Source organism: Protopterus annectens, chromosome 2.part1 (genome assembly GCF_019279795.1).
Source record: "Protopterus annectens isolate FY-2018-M chromosome 2.part1, PAN1.0, whole genome shotgun sequence".
NCBI lineage: Eukaryota > Metazoa > Chordata > Ceratodontiformes > Protopteridae > Protopterus > Protopterus annectens.
In genome coordinates, this window is record NC_056729.1 from 1145587557 (window position 1) to 1145609505 (window position 21949).

The 21949-nt window shown below is 36.6% G+C and overlaps 1 protein-coding gene across 1 annotated transcript in view; it reads left to right on the top strand.

Annotated features, from left to right (window-relative positions):
- Window positions 1-793: 793 nt before the first annotated feature.
- CCDC25 (coiled-coil domain containing 25) overlaps window positions 794-21949 on the top strand; it is a gene marked incomplete in the record, with an annotated part of 783974 nt that continues 762818 nt past the window's right edge. Inside the window, 2 exon segments of the mRNA XM_044062680.1 lie at window positions 794-999; window positions 1124-1196. Of these exon segments, the coding sequence (XP_043918615.1) occupies window positions 898-999; window positions 1124-1196 (175 nt within the window).

The following is a 21949-nucleotide window of genomic DNA, read 5'->3' on the forward strand; positions in this document are numbered from 1 at the left end:
CTTGCAACCGGACTACAGGAATCATAGATGCAATGAACCACAGAATCCTTACATACACTGCAGCTGAATTCTGAGACAGATTTGAGGAGCTCAGAAAAGTTTCCAGACACTAACCATTCTTTTGTTGTCAGAGTGGAAGAAAAAAAATGTCATCTTACCAAATTTTCCAATACCTTTCCTTCCTTCCTTGAGCATAGTGGAAGGATTGGAGTATGCCAAGAGCCTGTTCTATGTTGGCAAATATGTTGATACAGCTGTAGGGTCAGACCTGAGGTTGGAAGACAAATGAATGATTGTTTGTGAAACTTTATAAAGCCTTTCTTCTTGTTTGGAAACTGAAGGTTGAGAATCAGGTACATCTATACCAAGTATGGCACTAATGGAAGAATGGGAATGGGATGAGGCATATGTAATGTATCATTTCACAATATCTCATAATTTCTGGGGAAACATTAATTTGCTCGCATAAAAAGACCTAATTCATCCTGGCTACAGTCTGAGAAAAGGAAAATTCCCATAAAAGACGTCGTGAGGAGCAGGTTTCCTCTGAATAAGAGAACTGAGCTTGAGAATCTACAAGAGTAGGAGTCGTGTCCCTGTCTAAGTCAAAATCCTATGACATGTCCTTCTCAGAAATGTTTCTGATGACTTCTTTTTCAGATATAAATTTCTGAGTACCAGAATTAACAGATATAACAACTTCTTAGTTAAGGAAAGAAAAACATTTTTCAAATGGACACCAGGTCTTCAGATGGACAATGTTTAACCTTTTTGTTGTTTTCTTTACAGGTATTGCTGATGAAAAACTCAGAGAAGGTACTTCTGTCCCATGAAAAGGTCTCTTTCCCTGGTTAAATCAAGCAACATCCCTTGTTATGAATCCCTGACCTAGAAGTGATGGTTCTCTCATGCCAAGTTTGGACAATGGAACAGCTGAAAAGGAACAGTTCTCCCCGGTTTGTGGTGGCTGAAAGAACTTCACCAGAGGAAGCCAGAGAGGTAAGTGAGTGGTCTGAGGAACAACTAAAGGTAATTGCTGAGTAACCCACTATCAGCTGAGACATTAACTGAGCCCACAGAGTTGGCAACAAATCTTTGTAAGTTGTTTTTTTTTTCTTTCTAGGTACAGTGGGAGGTAGATCAGCAGGAGCAGGTTAACTATCCATGCTGTGATGAAGGAGGATGCTTCAGATGTGGTAAGCTTCACTTTAACACGTTGTTCGGATATTAATTTGTCAGTGTTCACAAGCACACTTACACTTACATAAGCAATCCCCTAAACACATTAATGAATAAACAGCTCACTAAATTCATGTCAAAAATCTCTTATCAGAAAATGAAGTCAGACAGAAAAAATGGTATGTAAATTGTCATGTACTGAACACAAGCACAAACATACCTCATACTAGTTCCTGCCCCAGAATGAATCACTGCCCAACAATAAACTTTTATATAATTTCAATAAAGTTTACAAAAGCAATATATTTTCTCACTAAAATTTGCCCCAAATTAGCTGAAACTAAAAATAGTTGTCCCTGAAAGGAAACTACCAATGTTAGAAAGATAAGGATAAAAAGCCCTATTTAACATTTATGAGCAATATTCTATGGGGAAGAGTTCCACACTGAGGACATATCTGCAAAAACTGAAGTTGAAGGCCAGCTGCTGTTACTGTGAAGCCTCTGAGTTGCTTCTTCGTGAAGAAGCAAGAAAATACTGATGAACCTTCACTGACAGCTCTCTCTCTTCTGAGTCAGGCAGAATTTTTTTCCTGCCCTCCCACCCAGTTACAGTTGTCTTGTTAAATACCACTGTCTTTCTAGTTGCCTGCCTATTATGTTAATCTGACCATATATCTCATTTCCTCTCTACTTTCATTGGCTTGTGTGAGTAATCACAAAATCATCATTTTTGAAATCCCTCCCCTTCAACTATTTAAATTTATTGGCCATCCTACTGTATTCCATAGTACCAGAATACAAAAGTGACCACCCCTTTCAACCCATCTTGCTGTTTTAAAAATAGTAACTCTCCACTAAACCTTAACTTTTTAAACAGGTAAAACTTAAGTTACCTACTTTCACATCTAACTTCTCTAGTGCACACTGCAGTGTGCATTTTTTTTTCATCTTACCTTTAAGCATCCCTGTGACTAGCACTTTCTCTAATACCTGCTGGAAAGCACTAGGAAGCCTTAAACTTATACAAGCACTCAACTCTCCTTGTTAATAAGGAGAAATTAATAGTAAGCACTAAACAGCCCATAATTGCAAAGTACCTTGCTAAGGTAAGGGAAAACAAGCTCCTGTACTTTACAAAAAAAAAAAAAGCACCACCAAACCAGGCATGTCCAAGGGTCAGCTTCCAGTGATTTCTCCTGTCCACCTGGTGAATCTGGGCATACTGGGGCAATGCAGCAATTGCCTCATGTACACAAACAACTCTCTCCTCCTACCACCCAACACTACAACCTGTGAGAGATGCACTTACATAGCCAAAATGGAAGCAAAGCTCTCTCTCCACCCAAGATTGTGCTAGACAGTCAAGAGAAGGTTAACACCCACACTACACCTCAAGCAACACATAGCCCTTCTAAACCCACACCACCAACACCCACATATAGCAACACTAAATCCACATATGCAGAGGCCCTTAACTGTAACCTGCCCAAGCAACAAGGACCTCTGAAGCTGAAACGCTAACAAACACCAATCACAACCAAAGTGTCACATAGTTCACAACACTAGTGTGCCACCCAGCAACTAAGGCAAGACAATGTACCTAACACGTTAGTCATAGGTGACTCTATAGTCCGGCACACTGATGTCCCTCTCACCAGATTGAACAAGGAGAAAATTACAGTCAGCTGCCTGTCGGGTGCCAGGATCCGCCACATAACACATGCACTCAAGTCACTCCACAACAAGTACAAATATGACTCTGTCATTGTCCATGTTGAAGTGAATGACTTGAGACGTATCTCCCTGGACTACATGAAAAGAGACATGGAAGAGCTCTCTGATCATATGGCCCAGGCAGGTGTGACCCTAGCCCTGAGTAGCATCCTGCCTTCACCCAGAATGATACCACAATATAAGGACAAAATGATTGACTTCAACAATTGGCTAAGCTTCTGATGTCATTCAAAGGGGATCCAGTATCTGCCTGGGACGACATGATTGACAGACCATGATGCTTTGCCAGAGATGGTCTGCACCTGTCACCCCTGGGATTCAAGTTACTGGCTAAGGCTCTTGCCACCCCTATAGTGCCTTTTTTAGGCAAAGTTCAAAGAACAAAACCACTACCGTAACAGGTACAAGCATGCAAAATCTGAAAGTAATGCTACTCAGTGCTAGAAGTTTAAACCTCAAAATGCACTCTCTCGAGGCACTCCTAAAAATGGAAAACATCGATATCTGTGCAGTAACTGAGACCTGGTTCAAGGCTCCAGAGAGCACCCCTGCAATACCAGGCTACAGCTCTTACCACACTTTTCGGCCAACAAACCAGGACCGAAACACTAAAGGTGGAGAAGTGTCAATATTCACCAAGGATATTCACACCACCAGGCTAGTTGCCCAACACAATGCGTTTGAAATTCTCCAGGTCCAACTAACACTAGGTAAGACTGCAATCCAAATTGTAGCTTGCTACAGATCCCCCACCATACCCCAGGATTCTCACTACACCTTTCTAAACGTACTGGAAAATATTAAGATACAACCAAACACCCTAATACTGGGTGATTTTAACTACCCTGCCATTAACTGGGAAAACTACTCGTGTACCAACACCTTTGTACAACGGCTCTTGGAATTCATAAATTCCAACGCCCTGGATCAACTAATCCATAGTCCCACCAGGGGCTCCAATATCTTAGACCTGGTCATTACCAACATGGGAAATCGATGCTCCACACCTATGGTCACCCCCTCGTTAGTCAGGTCTGACCATAAGCTAATCACCCTTAACATCCACATCCCACCCCCACCCCCCAGTAAGGAAACCTCCATAAAAAACTTCTCCAAAGCCAACGTCATGCTACTCAAGTCAGAAGTGACAAACTTCATGACACCCATGCAGACGGGAACTGAAAGTTCAACTGCTGAATCCTACACTAAGGCACTGTACAAGCACATCCACTCATGCATGAATCGTGCCATCCCAAATAGAACCAAGGTGCTCTCATCCAAAAAAAGGAAGTCAATCTGGTGGTCCCCTGCCATAAACAAACTTTACAACAAAAGGAAGAAACTGTTGCAGAAAAGGGGAAAATCCCAGGATGCAAAAAACTCCCTTACCAGCCTCAGTAAGAAACTGAGATCCCTCATAAAATCCTCCAAAGCTAGTTACGAAAATAAAATTGCCAAAGATTCCAAAGACAACCACAAGGCATTCTATAACTATGTCAAGAATCTAAATGGCAATGCTCAGATCTGCTGTGAGCTAAAACAGAATGGCATTAAATATACTGATCCCAAGGATATTGCCAATATCGTGGCAGATCGATTCAGTGCCAACTTCACCCCCACTCTCACCTCCTAAATGGCCCATCTCAATACCGTAAGATTGCCAAATTCCGGTAATAACGGCCACACAGGTAAAAAATGCACTCTCCAAAGCTAGGAATACAGCATCCATGGGACCAGATGACATCCTGGGCTGTGTACTACATGAACTACAATATGAACTGGCACCTCACCTAAGTGTCATGTTTAATCATAGCCTCACCTCAGGTTTCATGCCCACTGAGTAGCGCAGAGCTACAGTTATCCCACTCCACAAGGGGGGATCCACCTTGGATCCTAGAAACTACCATCCCATCAGTCTGACAAGCCTTATCTGCAAGGCCATGGAGCTTATTATCATAGAACGTATAAACAAAGACATTGGCAACTTTCAAACACTGGACCCCACCCAGTTTGGGTTTGTGAAGGGCCGATCTTGTCTTCTAAACCTGATTGACTTCTTCGAATCAGTCTCCAGAGCCATGGACAAGGGTAAGGTGGTCCACACAGCCTATCTAGACCTTGCCAAGGCCTTTGACACCATCCCCCACTCTGGAATCATAGATAAACGTACTAAGCTGGGCATTAATCCCTATGTCACCCAATGGGTTGCTAACTGGCTTACTGATAGAACCCACACTGTAAAAGTAGCCGACTCCAAATCCAGCTCCAGACAAGTGACAAGTGGAGTACCTCAGGGTTCAGTTCTGGGACCGCTCTTGTTTGGCATCTACTTCTCTGAAGTACAGGCCAACACTAAGGGACTCTGGCTAACAAAGTTCGTAGATGACTGCAAACTGGGAGCCATTATTGAAGCCTCAAATGATGTGGATACTCTACAAAAGGGCCTTACAGAAACAGATGCTTGGTGCCAGAGCCATGGGCTCAAGCTCAATGCCAAGAAATGTATAGTTATCCCCTTTGGGAAAAAACATGTATCCGTGAATTACCATATAGGTGGCAGTACACTAAACACTGAAAGTGTGATAAGAGACTTAGGGACACAGGTGGACAGTGGTCTCTCCTTCGATAACCACATTGCCACAACAGTCAGGAAATCCTTCTATGTGGCACACCTCTTCACTAAGGGCTTTTCATCCAGAAAAAAGGAGGTCATTGTCCCACTGTACTCATCCCTCATTAGACCCATTATAGAATACAATGCCCCATTTGGTATGTACCTCTCAAGACATCTGCAACAACTGGAAAGGCTACAGAAATACTTAACTAAAAGAATCACAGGCCTAAAGCAGATGCCCTATGCTGACCGCCTCAAAAAACTCCAGCTATACTCTGTTGCATATCGTCTACTCAGAGGTGATCTCTGCTTAACATACAAGGCCATGTCAAACCCAGAGCTGTTGGACATGCTACACTTAAAGAAATCCCAATCCCTCAGAGCTACATGCTCTAGGGATCTAAACCTTGTCATCACAATAAACAAAACATGCTGGAGGGATAGGTTCCTGACCCAGAGACTCCCCAGACTCTGGAATAGATTGCCCATACATGTCAAGCAGAGTGCCTCTTTGGCCCTCTTAAAAAGGAACCTTGACGATTGGATGGGAGAAATGAAATTCACCCCAGGGATCACGTCAGTCACCCTGCTAGACAGAGGTCCAGGGAAGTAAATAGTGTGGGAAGAAATAGCCAGGGAATTGTTATGGCTAGGCTTGTATAGGCCCTACGGCTGATAGCCTAGTACCAACCTATGAACCTATTATCTCTAGATAGGCCTACCCAATCATCAGTCAGAGTGAAGGTGTGGAAGAAAGCCAGAGCTTTTGGAAGCTGACCGGTTGTTGTACCTTGTGCAGGACACATCCCATATAGCCTAAAGGATACTGAAATTATGAGTTTACCAGGATGGGAAATGGGGAAGGATAGTCTTAAACATACTCATTGAGACTGCTTACACTATCCTTTGATCTGGGATTCTTCGCCTTCCTAATATTACACTTACCAGCACCATACTGATGTTATTTGATTTGCTTTTTAAATAAGGTTGTAAGAGTAGCAGTCTTGGTGAAAAAAAGTCTGAGAAGTTTGAATTAATTTTTTAATTTGAATTAGATTTTATTTCAGTGGTAGTCTGTCCTGGAATATAGAGTGAATGTTGGCCAAAAATAAATTGAGAAGGAAAACAAAAACTGATAGCTGATATATTAAAGACCAAGTTGTCTTTAGTATATCAGACAACTACAATTGTATTCTCTCAAAAAAAAAATCCAACATGAACTACTACTTCATAATGGTTTGCTGTAAACTATGTCTGTATTTTTGCTTACACTTAAGAGTGTCAGTCTGGTTATTCCTCTTTTAACTCTGTCAACCATTTGTGCTATGTTGAAGTGTTTTTATATTTTGCTTACTTTTATATTATTTGTTGTATTTTGTTTACTTTTATATTAATGGTTGTACTTTTCAGTACTGTTTTTCTGTCTGCTGTATTTACTGTAATTGGAACTTTTCTCCCCGGGCCTTCTCTGAAAAAGGACCTGTGTCCAGTCGGACTTTCCCAGTAAACAAATGTAAAATAAAATAAAATAAGTGGAAAGACAAAAATATGGATTACCCTGCAATGGATTTAGTACAGGGGACTGTCCCTTATAAACCAGAGCACAAATTGGATCAAATGCATTCTGAAATGATTAAACTAAATAGTTGTTTGAAAGAATATGTCAAAACCAACAAAAGGAGGCTAGATATGGTCAAAGAGGTACTAAAAATGCACTCAGGCAAAATATCCCAGCGCCAAAGTTTGGATAACGAGTTAAAGGGAAAAATGGCCAAATCAGAAGCTGACCGAGGGAGTTTTCAGGCAAACTAGTAGAGCTGGGAGACAGGCAAAATTGGGAAAATCTGCAGTTTTGTGAGGTGCCTGGGAAAATGGAAGGAACAGACTATAAAAAATTTATGCAGCAACAGCTGAGTCTTGGACTGGAATACCACAGAATGGTATTTTAGTAGATACAGCTCATCAGCTATACTCTCTCTCTCTCACAACGTCTAGAAGGAAGTTACTATGTTTGATTGTAGTAAAGTTTCAGAACTATGCTTTGAAAGAAAACTGGCAGAAGGAAAGGTTCTGACAATGGGATCAATGAGAGCCTTCAGTGAGAATGATTATTCAGTGCAGACAAGGATGAAGTGTGGAAAATTTATCCAGGCCATGAGTTGGTGTTGAGATCTCAACTTGAAATTCAAATTTCTCTACCCAGCTTAAGGTACTAAAATGTTTCTTGATATAGAGCAAGCCCAATATGAGCTTCCAAAATAGCAGGGACGAGAAGGCATGTTGGAGAACCGAGAACAACACGGATTGCAGGATGGCAGCATGGGGAGTGCATACAGAGGCAGTCAAGGAGAACCCAGGCTACAAAATCCTTTCTACTCTTTCAAAAGAGAATGCAGAATGGATTCCAAGATGGCCGCCGACTAGTCTAGTCCTTACTCTCTGAGCTCCTCACAGCTATTTAACTTTTGGTTTTTTTTACAACTTTACATCAACCTTTTTCCTCAAATTTTTATACTAAAAGATTTTATAAATCTTTTTCTACGCATTTGGATTATTTTTTCTTCTGGACTTATTATCCTGGGATTTATTTTACCTCAGAACATTCTTGGTCTCTCTGCTGCTGGGACTCCTACTGCTCCAGTCTGTTCCTGGTTCCTGGTATCCTGTTGACTGCATTCCATTTCTGGGCATGGCTACAAAATCTGACTCCATGGAGACTCAGCCTACAAAGGCCAAATATACTTCAATGCTCTCTCCTGAAAAAGATTCAGGTTCAAAAAGACTGAAATCATCTAGACAACCTATAGAAACTTTTAATGTAAGTAATAAAGATTTAAATGGCTCAAATTTCCTTTTAGAAGAACTAAAAATAGCATTAAAACCAATCCAAAGTGCTATACAAAACTTTTCAGAACAGTTTGCAGACTTTAGTAAATCTTTAAAGCAAATAAACGATAGTATTGTTACTATTGAAAATAAAATCTTAGCTTTGGAGGTTAAAACAGACTTATTGGAAAGTGACTTTAAATCTAGAGATAAAACTATTTCAGATTTACAAGCTAAAATATTGGATCTGGAAGCCAGGAGTCGAAGAAATAACATCATTATTCGTGGTTTACCTGAATCTTATGACAATAAAAACTTGTTATCTGTGACTAAAAATATCTTTGAAACACTGTTAAATTGTGAAGCTTCTTCAAAATCTATAATTGTAGAGAGAGCACACAGAGCACTGCATACAAAGCAAGATTCTTCCACACCAAGGTTAATTTATACTAAGTTACTAAACTTTCAAGACACTTTCCAGATCCTAGAAACTGCTAAAACAAAGAAACAATTCATATGGAAGTCTCACAAACTATCATTTTCCCAAGATCTTCCTGCACAGATCAAATTAAATAGACAAAAACTAGCCCCTATTGTGCTGACTTGATAAAAGAGGGATTAGATTTCGAATGGCTTATCCTAATACCTTGTCTTTCACAGCTAATGACAAAAGATTTGTATGTTCAGATCCTAAAGATGCAAAAGACATTTTTCTTAAAACATTTAAAAAGCTTCCTGACACTGTATCTTAATATTCTACTGTTAAAGAACTACAATAAGGTTTGATCTTTTCTTTTCTTTAATCTGACAGTATTTGTGTTACATGATTTGTAATTCTGGTGTGACATAATTATATTAGCTTAAGAACTTGTCATGTAATTTACACATGATGGATTTGGTGTGACAGTGTGCAGTGACAGGATATATGCTTGTTAGATTTGTGTGGATTAATAGAAGCATTTAAATTGCTGTATTTACTTTTTTCTCTTTCTCTCACATATGCTTGCTGTGTAAATAGATAATATGTTAATTTTACTACAAGCTTTTGAGTTACAGCCTTCTGTGTAAGCTAAATGATTTTTGGAGGGAAAAACATTCCATCTCAACATTCTAGCAAGAAAATCTTCCCTCAGAGTTCCAGCTGATGCTCTGCATGAACATGCACACTACAGTCTCTCTGAGATGGATGGTGATGTCATCATTTGTGAGGAAAAAAGGACAGTTTCAAATACACAAGTCTGCTTGTTTTCAACAAGTATTCAATAGCACTAACTTTTTAATAGATCTGGCTATTATTTAAAGTGTTTTCTCTTCATAAATGAAGGTTGCTTTTAAATTTAAACAGATTCATGTCACATAATATATTCAGTGACTTTTAGTGTGTCTGCATGACTTCAAAGCAAGCTGCTACTTTCATAAAGCAGAGTGAAAATGTTTCTGGAAACAAATGAACAGGTTAGTTTTATATATTAAAATTCTAAAGGATGTGTAAAGAAATGAACATATTTTCCTATTCAGAATATTTTTTCATACAATATTTTATATTATACTGAAGTGTTTAATTTGACAAATGTTACAAAGTATACCTGTTCATATGAAAGTTTCATGTTCTTTCTATTCTCTGCTCTCTTTCTTCTCAGAGGCTGGATGTGATATTTATGATTAGTAGTTTATGTTTAAGAAAGCCTTTACTTATTTGAAAGGTTTGAAATAACTATCTTTAATATGATTAGCTGAATCTACCTGTATATATTTAAGCCCTTAGATTTACTGCATTTAGCTTGCTTGTTTCTGTTTTAATTAGATGTTCAAAATGTTTACTTTAAAAGCCTTGTCTTTTCATGCTATTTTGCTATGTTACATCTATAGCTTAGAAGAATAGTATGGCTACATAACCTAACAGAGTCATTAGTAAAATATTCAAAAGTAGATTTAAAATTATATGTATGCACATTGTTGTACATTCAGTCCAATATATATGATGCTGTTTAAGTTACTATTTAATAATATAATTATACTTTATTCATGTATATTAACTAGTGTTAAAACCTTACAGCTTATAATATTTCATTTTGAATAGTTCCTGTACTATTATTATCTAGTTAATAGATGCATCTCCAGACTGAATTGTTTTTCATTTTGAGATATGGTTGCTTGGTAGTTGTTTTTTGCTTTATTTGAACTATAACTAAATACTCATTCTACAGGTATTAGGGCTTTTATCATACTAATGGTCATGTTGATTAATGAAATTATCACTAAAGTACTAAAGAAGGTTCAGTAGATAGTGCATGACTATTATCTTTAGTTCAGTAATGCTATGCTTATTTACTTATATTATAATGTTACCAGTTGGTTTTGTTATACTTATATATGTTATCTTACATATCTTTCAGTTTTAATTGTATTACTTCTTATGATAGAGTGTTCTAGTTAAGCAGAGTGTGATTTATTTATTATTTACTTGTTTCTCTTTCTCTTGAAATACTTGAGGAAATACATTTAATCACTATAAATTTCAATTTAAGGATAGGAGCTTTAGATTAGTATTAGAAGTAGGGATTAAGCATGTTGGACGCCTTGAAATTAGTTAATTTTGTATATATTTTTAGTAGTATTACTCGGACTTTATGTTATGTTAGGCTTCCTTTGAGTAATTTGTATTCTAACTTGAGGTTATTATTATCTATAATTACAATGTTTTTTTATGTTCTTCTGCTCTTCCTTTATCACAGGGGATTGGTGGGTAGGCACTAGGGTTAGGATAAAGGTTATTATTATACATTTCATGGTTCTTAGAAAACCTTTTTTCTTTTTTTTTCAACAAATGTTATTTGATGACTTGCTTGAAAACTTAAAGACTGGTTTTTCTTTTATTTTTTCTTCTTCTTTTTAATGTTGTGTTGGATTTGCACCTTGAGTTCACTTTTATAGCATCAATAATGATTATACTTGTAGAATATGCCTGTTGACATAATTTTAGATTCTTGGAATGTTAGAGGCATTCAAGATAAAGCGAAAAAGTCACTATTATTTCATATGATCTTTAAATCACAGGCTAACATTTGTTTTATTCAAGAGACCCATATTTCACGTATTGATTGGAATAAAGAGTTAAAAAAAATGGATCAAAAAGATTATAGCTTCAGGTGACTCATCTAACTCCAGAGGTGTAGCTATAATCATTAAACAAAAATTCATTGGGAATATTATTGATGAGAAATTTGATGATGAGGGAGGTGGTGCTTATTTACCGCTTCTATTGCTGGTTTGGACAAACCCTTATTAATTTTAAATCTATATGGCCCATGTAATTCACAACATTTGTTCATTTTAAAATTTACAATATTCTTGCATCCTATAAGGATCATCATAATATAGTGGGAGGTGACTGGAATGCAGATATAAACCCTGTAATTGATCGCTCGCCCACTGTCACCTATAATCTTCAATCTACTCTGGCTATAAATGATTTGATGACAGAATATAATTTAATAGATCCCCTCCGCACTGTTAAAAATATAAACAAGAATGATATATATTCTTATTATTCTAAGTGCTATCATTCGTGGTCCAGATTAGACTTCTTTCTAATTTCAGATTATATTTCAAAATATATTGTGGACTTTACTACAGAACCCAGATTCTTTTCGATCACTCAAGAATTTCACTAAAATTGAACATAAAACCCAATATCAAAAATAAAACTATGTTTAATAAGTGGACCTTAAATAATAACTTATTGTCAAATGAAGATATTTGCAAACAAGCTTCAGAAATCCTAAATGAAATGGTGAATAGTCTTGAATCATCAGACATTCCTTATGACATACAATGGGCTGCATGTAAAGCAAGATTAAGAGGTTTATTTATTAGTAAAGCTGCTTTTTCAAAAACAATACTTTAAGAAAGAGGAATTCTTAAAATCAAGAATTTCTTCGTTGGAAAATCATCTTAGTCTGAACTATGATGCTACTTTAGAAAAACAAATTTTGATTGTCAGAAAGATTTAATTCTGCTTCACCAAAATAACCTCTCCTTAGCTGAACAAAAGCTACTTGCTTCATATTCAGAGTGGGCCCAGGTTCCATCTAAATTGTTAGTGAGAATTATTAAAGTTAACTTCAGAAATCCAAATATTACATCTTTATCTTATAATAACAGATTATATAATACTGATGAAGAGATTATTCAACTTTTCACCTCTCTTTACACTGAGTTATATTCAGGTTCTTCTAATTCTGTTAAAGATAATCACTCAAAACTCTTTTAGACTCTTTGCAGTTCCCTAAACTTAATGATAATCAGCAAAAACTACTTTCTACCCCTATATCGGTACAAGAAATCTCGGATTCAATAGATAATCTTAAATTGGGTAAATCTCCGACCTGATGGTTTTACTCCAGAATTTTTCAAAACTTTCAAATTGGTAGTTCTTCCCTTTCTATTTAAAGTTTACAATCATATAAGAGTTAATGATATCTCAGATATTCATTGGAACACATCCAAAACCATTCTAATTCTAAAAATAATAAAGATAAATCTGACCCAGTAAATTATAGACCCATTTCTTTAATTAACGTGGATATTAAGATTCTGTCATCTATTCTGGCTAACAGATTGAAACGGATTTTACCCTCAATTATCTCGTCAGATCAATCAGGTTTTATGTCTCAGAGACATGCTTGGGATAATACTCTATCTTTAGAGACTATACTTCATCTCATTAAGAAAAATCCAAACCCTATATATGCTTTGATTATAGATGCATCAAATGCCTTTGACAGAGTATGTTGGAACTTTCTATTTCAAACTATGTTATGTTTTAATATTCCCTTATTCTTTATAAATTTTTTAAAAGTTTTATACTAGAATATGTTTACTAGACTATACATTAATGGTCAATTTTCTGCTCCGATAAAGATCACTAAAGGAACAAGACAGGGTTGTCCATTGTCCCCTTTTCTTTTCAACATTTATTTAGAACATTTACTATTGTTTATTACTCAAAATACTTTTCATAACATCCCTAGAATTCTTAATACTAATATTCATTTCTCTGCTTTTGCGGATGATTTAGTAATCTACTTTCAAACTCCATTATCTGATTACAGAAAAATAATGAATTCTATTGATTATTTTTCTTTGGTTTCCAACTATCTTTTAAATTCTACAAAAACTCATATTTTTCCCTTAAATCATTTAGCACACAAATCTTTTTGTTTCCAGACGATCATTTTCAGTTTACTTATAATATAAAATATTTAGGAATCAGTTTAGAACACAATAATAAATCTTCCTTTCAAAATAATATTAATAAATTATGGAACTCTATATTGTCTGATATGGACAGATGGAAGCATCTAAACCTTTCATTTCTTTCAAGGGTGGCCATTATTAAAATGAATATTCTGCCTAAATTTCTTTACCAATTCTCATCATCTGATCAGATAATTTCAAAAATTTTTTTGAGTCTGTAAATAAAGCTTTGGCAAAATTCATATGGTTCCCTAAATCTGTTAGAATTTCCTATTCTAGATTGGCATTTTCAAGGACAAGGGAGGTTTGGGTTTACCTAATCTTTATCTCTATTATTTGATTGTCTCATCCAATAAACTTCTTGCTATCTCTAAATTCAATAACACTTCTTATCCAAATCACTCTTTATGGATAAAATTATGGTATAATTATGTCATTTCTAATAATTTAAATCCTGAAGCTATTCCCTTTATCTCTCTGGATAGTTTATTTATTAAAAATATATCTACAGTATTTAAACAAAAGATTAGAGATTTCCAAACCTTACTCAAAATGTGTAAACTAGAAAAGATCTCGCACCATGTTCAGCCAATTCATCTAAACCCAAATATATTATTGGACAATAAACTTTTGAACTTAACAAACTATCCTTTAATTAAAAATCTAAAAGTAGGAGATGTTTTGAAATATCTTGACTTGCCTTTATCTGACTGGCGTAAGTTATTGAAAGTAAACTGGAATTACTCACCAATTCTTACACAACTAAGAGCAATAATTAAAAACAAATTTGTATCTCTGGTCCCCATAGACTCACAATTGAAAAACCTTAACACGATTATCAAAATACTTTCATCATCTGATAAAATGCTCTCAAACTCATATAAATTAATTAATTCTTTAATGATGGACCACAGCTGTCTTTTATCTAATGTTTGGTTGAATTATAATTCCCAAATGTCAGAATCTCAGAAAGTCCTGGCTATTAGACACACTAAGGAATTTATCCCTTTTAAAAAATTAGCATACACACAATTAATGATTAATAATGATGCCTACTTTACCCCAATCAAATTAAACAAATTTAACCCAAATAAGTCCCCTTCGTGTTCATGCTGTTCTCATCCCCAAGCAGACCTCCTTCATATTCTATGGTATTGTCATTTTTCTCACAGATTGTGGACATCTTTGAAAGTCAGACTGCAGAAAATGGGATATCAAAAATCCACGTTGACGTGGGAATTTGCTATTCTACATATTCCATTGATTCATCTTTCAAAAGTTGATATTCATGTTATCATTTTTATTTGCTCATTACTAAAACTTTATATAATACAAAATTGGATTGATCGTTCTAAATTAAAATGGGTTACTTTCCAGAAAATGGCTTTTAAATTTATTGATGCTCAAAGATACTTAGGTGGAAGTCCAAAAAAAAAAGCTATTAGAAAGGTTGTCTTAGAAAAGGTTCTAAACATATTAAATAGTTAATGTTAAATATTTTTTTTTTCTCTCAGGTTGCCTAACTTGTATATAGTGTACATATGGTGTATGTTTTATTTCTAAATAACTTATCAAAATCTCATGAAGGTTGTTATCACTAGATGAATTGTTATATGTTCATTTATGCCTTCTTGTTATGTATAATCTTTTAATTGTCTTGCTATTCATATAATTAATAAACATTTTTTGAGAAAAAAAAAAGAGAATGCAGAATGAGTAGCAGTAGGAGGTACTGCAAAAGTGCTAATTTCAACAAGTGTTGCATAATCTGGAAGAATGGGATTCAGATAAGAGTCATCCTGTTTGGACATGTATATCCCCTCAACTGTGGCCATGGAAGTAAAGAGTATACCATCTGAATTACTGGTTACTTGAAGAGCTGCTATGATAAATTACTGAATTACTAGGGTGACACTGCACAAAGTAAAAGTTAGCAGTAAGGTAAATTTAAAGTCCCTGGAGTAAAAGAGAACAGGGAGTATCATATGTGAAGACTAAGGGCAATAAAGGAGGTAAACCCTCAAAGTTAAGCTGGTCAATGGGCCAACATTCACTCACATCAAAAAACATAGTTAAGTACCAGCTGTAGGTCAAAGACAGAAACAAAAACACATGGAGTATAAGGGCATATGTATTGAACTGCATGACTTGCTGTTGTCTCGCGAGTAGGACAAACACTATAAAAAATGTTATGTCTTTACTTCTGGGGAATCAACATCAAGCATGTGTCTGTATGGTGAGAAGAGCTGAGTTCAATAACCGGGTCATAGGACTACAAGAGGGATTTTGCTGATCTGTAACATATTTACCCATGTAAATAGAAGGCAATAATTTAGTTGGGAAGGGAGGTGGAGGAAACCATTCTGCTACCATGCATTGTAGAGAAAGGGAGAAACTTGAGTAGAAGTACTGTGCAAATCTGTAGTACAATCACATAAGCGTACGGGACCATGAAGGCATGAATGGTCATATTTGTGGAGGACATGCAAAGTACTTAATAGTTTCAGTTGTTTGTGTTAAACTGGTTATTGTTTTTCCTTAACAAGTTCAGTCAAACAATTGATGAGTTTGTTTTTGAAATTACATGGAAATGGTTATGGAGGAAAGTGAATGTTCCAAAAGAGACCCATTTGAGAATTGAAGTACTAAAAGCTAGAGTAGAAGGAATTTCTATACAGAAGGGGGTGTATGCACACAAAGATAGCCAAATCATATTGAAAAAGACATAGCTTAGCAGATTGTGGAATGTTAGGGGGTTAGGGATATGCATGACACAAAAGAAAACATATTTGACAAAGAGAATTTCCTTAATGGGTGCAAGTATGTAAAATCATGTTTTGTGGAATGTGAATGGTATAGTGGCACAGGGGAACAAGATAAAGTTCTAATGTATATGAAGTAGGCTGATATGGAAAGAGCAGTGCTACAAGAAATACACATCATGTAATAAATATAAAAGTCTGATAAAAAAAGGGATTAATGAAGGGTACCATTCAGGAGTAGCGAGGGAAAGTAAAACAAGTGTGATGATCTCGATTGCTAGAGACCTGTCACTAACAATACATGAAACACTGTTAAAACCAGCAGGCAAATGTGTAGCTGTGAGGAGAGACTGGAAGGGTAAGAAAATAATGATAGTGTCAGTTTATGTCCCTCCAAGATTAAGTTGTAGTAACTCAAGAATATGCTAATGGAAATTGTATATTTTTAACTGGGCATATTAATAATGGGGGGGGGGCTCGAGTGCTGTTAGTCATAGCAGGGTTGTCTCAGGGAAGCCAAGAAGAGTCAGGCTGTTGCGGCAGAGTAATTTACTTGAAAAATATTTAAACATTTTGGGATTGTGGATGTGGTTGTAGGCTACAATGTACAAAGGGAATATACTTTTTATCTGTGTACATCCAAAAAACTGGGCTAGACTAGATAGAAAAAAAAATTATATATATATATATATATATATATATATGTATGTATGTATGTCTCAGCAGAACATATTTACATTGTAACAGGAATAATAACAACCCATCCAATAGACCTCTTTGATCATTCGCCAGTGACATTAGAGATGGTCCATGAAAACTGCAATAGGGGAGAAAGGCACTGGAGCTTCCAACCCATTTCTTAAGGTACATCTTGTTTAGAGATTGGAATGCAAATGTTTTTGAGACGTGGCTGGAATAAAAGAAGATTGTTATCTTATATTAGTGGCGTTATCAAGGAATTAAGACATATTTAAAAGGACACATAAATATAAGGTTCACCTAAAGGAAAATGAAATGTGGGAGAAGAGCAAAGCTAAGTATAGGACAATCTAAAAAAGTTAGAGATGCTATAAAATTACCAGTATGTGGTAGGTGTTGAAAAACAAAGGGAAGTGGATTTTGCAAAGAGGGAATTAGAAAATATCTAGAGGACCTTTATGCACAGAGAGTGATAGCACTTAAACAAGTATATTTTAACAATAGCCTTAAAGCACAGAAATGATTATCAAGAAGAGGTAGACAATATAAGGTTGAAAGAATGGTATTAAAACTCTGGGATCCACATACTAGAAGGGTGGTTAGAGACCCAAGAAATATCTTGGAAATATTCCAGAGATATTCCAGAGATATGTATGATGATAGGGATCCAACAAAACAAAAAAAAAAAAAACAAAAGAAAGCAATGGAAACATCTTTAGAAGGATCTTATTTGAGTATTGTCAGGGATGGTGGCTGAGAGTTTCAGAAATCCAATAACAGGAAATTAGGTAAAGGAGATGCTGAGAATTCAAGCAAGTAGTAAGTCAGTTGCTACTTGGGTATTCCTTTGGAGGTGTGGAGACTGGCATGGGAGAGAATCATATTAATTTGGGAGAAGTTGTTTAACAGCATAGTAAAGGGGAGACCACTCCCAGACTCTTGCAAGGAGGCAGTAGGAGTGGTATTACCAAAATAAGGAAAAGATCTCATGGAGCCTTCCTCCTATAGACCTATCTCGATACTTAACTATGACTATAAAATATACATGGCACTGATTGTAAAATGATTGGCTAGTATGCTTCCTCAGTTAACTGAAGGAGATCAGTGTGGGTTTGTAGAGGAAAGGCAAAATTCAATAATATATATAAAACTCTACTAATACAAAGGATTGCAGAGAAGAGAAATGAGCAGTTACTAATGATTAGTCTGGATACCATGCTGAAAAGGCCTTCATTACAGTGAACTGGTGGTATTTGTTTTCAATTTTGGAAGAATGTTAATTTCCCATTTAAATTACACATTTGTTTTGGAAAAATATATCAAGGAGCACAGGAAAGGATGAAAATGGGTGGCACAATGTCATCAGAATTTAATTTGAAAATAGGCGCAATGATGGGGAATCCATTGTCTGCTATACTATTTGCTGTCTATTTTGAGCTGTTGGCAGCCAGAATCCTAGCAAAAAAAAATCTTTGTTTGCAGATGATGTAATGTTTTATCAGTCATAGCAGGAAAGAAGAATCCAGGAATGTGTCAGGATCTTGGCCTAGGTCCAAGAATGTTGGGCTATAAGATTAAAGAAAATTAAACTAAAGCAATTTCTCTAAACTATACTTCAGTGCATTATATGATTCAAATTTTTCCCTTCATATGAGGGCATAAAAGGTTGAAATATCCAGGAATATGGATTAGAAACAGGCAGATAAGGACAGCTGGATAGATACTAGCAGAAGATAATAAAGAAAATCAGAAATTTTAAACTTTTGTCACTAGACAGGGATGAAAAGATACAGTTAGTTAAAATGTTTATGATACATCATTAATACTTTATGTGGGTCAATCTTACTTTTACACTCTCAAAGAGGAAATATGAGTTAGAATTAAGAAAGAAATGAAATCTTACATTTGGGCAAGTAACAGACCGAGTGTTAGTTTGGAAAAATGATGCTCCCAGTAGACCAAGGAGGTCTCCCAAGCATAAAATGTTATTTTGAGGCAACACAGTTGAGGCTTATTTATCTTCTGCAAGCAGGTAACTATTGCCCCATATGGAAGGAAACTGAATGATCAAAGGGAGGTGAAAATTGGTTGCAAGTGGAATTTGGGGTCTGGAATTAGACTTTGTTAGAAGGGATCCCCTCAGGATATCAGGCCATGCAGACAGTATACAGAGTAGAAGTATACAGGAAACATGACAGGAGGTAAAAGTAAGTTTACCCAACTGGACTGAGGGAGGGTATGAATAAGGACACAAATGTGTTACAAGCCAGCCAGCAATGGGTGAGGCTAAAGAAGGATCTGAGCTATTGGAAATAGTTAAGTAGAGATGGTCTGGTTCTGGAATGAGAGGAGACTAAAGTAAAATCTGTGCTTCAGGTTAGGCACTGCTGGGTGTACAAGGGGCTTCCCTCAGAATATAAAGGTCTGCTAAGGAACACAGGGATGGATAAAGCACCACAGCTGGTAAAGCTTCTCATGGAACCATGGACAGAGAATACAAATTTGAGGTCAGTACTTAGCGAGGCATATAAGGTACTAGTCAACAATTATAGGCGCTGAATGATACTTGCAAACCTGAATGGGTGAAAAGATTAGAAATTAATATACCAGAAAATCAGTATTAGCAAATGTGCTTGGTCCCTAGATATGCCATGAAATTGAGATGCTTATTTATTTTTATTTATTTTATGTACCTTTTGTTGATCAAGTTATTCCAACTAGGCTATTAGCCTCTTGTCAGGGTATTTACACTATTAGATGAAATTTGGCCTGGGCATGGGAACTTCCCCCATTCTTTTTGATATGTGTAGTGGGATCTTGTAAATCCACATAATCTACCACCAACTCAAGCAAATGGTGTCTTGGTTTAATGACTCATCCAAAAGTCAACACACTTAGGAGTGCAGCACCCCCCTTATACTGCATTGCAATGTCAGTAATCAATCTACCTGAAGTGAGTATAGAACTCATAGCTTTCTGCACTAAAGATGGGTGTTGTGCTAACTGTTGTGATAATGACACTGCTTAAGGGTATTTGGGAGGAAATGGTTGCATAGATATTTTTACACTTCATCAAGGTTATGTAAGATGTTTATATCAGTGTTCAGCATTTGCTGGCAGTGTGTATTCAGGAGGGCACATTATCCAATGTATTTTGGGGCTGTGTATGGTTAACAGCCGTAAAGAATTATCTGCAAATGATTTTGAGTAGAATTTGATGACAGGAATTAAAAAAGAAGGTAGGTTAAAGCAACAGTTAGCATATTTGGTTATCTTGTTAGTGAAGAAATGTATTATGTATAAGTGGAAATCTAGAGTGATAATAGATTGGAAACAAATCTTGGAGATCATGACTGAACCGAAGCTGGGAGAATTAAAGCAGGGAGTAAGTCAAGTAGGGTAGTGTTAACAGGTTAGCTAAATGAGAACTTTGGGATTCCCTCTGCCAGGTAGACCAATGAATTTGCGTGCATATACCAAAGATCCCAAATGAAGTGTAACTAACATAAACAGATGTAAATTTAAATGCACAAGCTTATTTTACAATTACAATATGTTGACTAGTACTTAATGTTGTTTTTTACCAATTATTTATTATATCTATGGGTGTTTATGGTTACTGCTGAATGTAATAATGCAACACTCAAAGTAAAAAAAAACAAAAAAAAACAGTAGCACTGCATTAGTCTAAATTATAATTCTTATCATTTTGATCACTGAATCAAACCCACCAGTTTTGTAACCTGCAGGTCATTATACATTCATCCTGTCCACAGTTAGGATGACATACTTTCTGAGATGTATTGCATCAGAAGAAGGAGGCATATCTCACAGTACTACACAGAGCAACATAATAACCTCAATGTGCAAGTGTGGAAAACATCAGCTCCTTGTAAAATATTATTTCTGTTGACGCCTGCACTACACCTCAAGCAACACATAGCCCTTCAAAACCCACACCATCAACACCCACACATAGCAACACTAAACCCACATATACAGAGACCCTTAACATTAACCTGCCCAAGCAGCAAGGACCTCCGAAGCTGAAACACAAACAAACACCAGTCACAACCAAAGTGACACATAGCTCACAACACCAGTATGCCACCCAACAACAGCCCCTAAGGCAAGACAACGTACCCAACACTTTAGTCATAGGTGACTCTATAGTCAGGCACATTGATGTCCCACTCACCAGGCTGAACAAGAAGAAAATTACAGTCAGTTGCCTGCCAGGTGTCAGGATCTGTCACATAACGCATACACTCAAGTCACTCCACACCAAGTACAAATACGACTCTGTCATTGTCCATGTTGGAGTGAATGACTTGAGATGTACCTCCCTGAACTACATCAAAAGAGACATGGAAGAGCTCTCAGATCATGTGGCCCAGGCAGGTATGACCCTAGCCCTGAGGAGCATACTGCCTTCGCCCAGAATGATACCACAGTATAAGGACAAAATGATTGACTTCAACAATTGGCTAAGCTTCAGGTGTCATTCAAAGGAGATCCAGTATCTGTCTGCCTGGGACGACATGATCGACAGACCACAATGCTTTGCCAGAGATGGTCTGCACCTGTCACCCCTGGGATTCAGGTTACTGACTAAAGCTCTTGCCACCCCTATAGTGCCTTTTTTAGGCAAAGTTCAAATGACAAAACCACCGCCCTAACAGATACAAGCATGCAAAATCTGAAGGTAATGCTACTCAATGCTAGAAGTCTAAACCTCAAAATGCACTCTCTTGAGGCACTCCTAAAAATGGAGAACATCGATATCTGTGCAGTAACTGAGACCTGGTTCAATGCTCCAGAGAGCACACCTGCAATGCAATACCAGGCTACAACTCTTACCACACTTTTCGGCC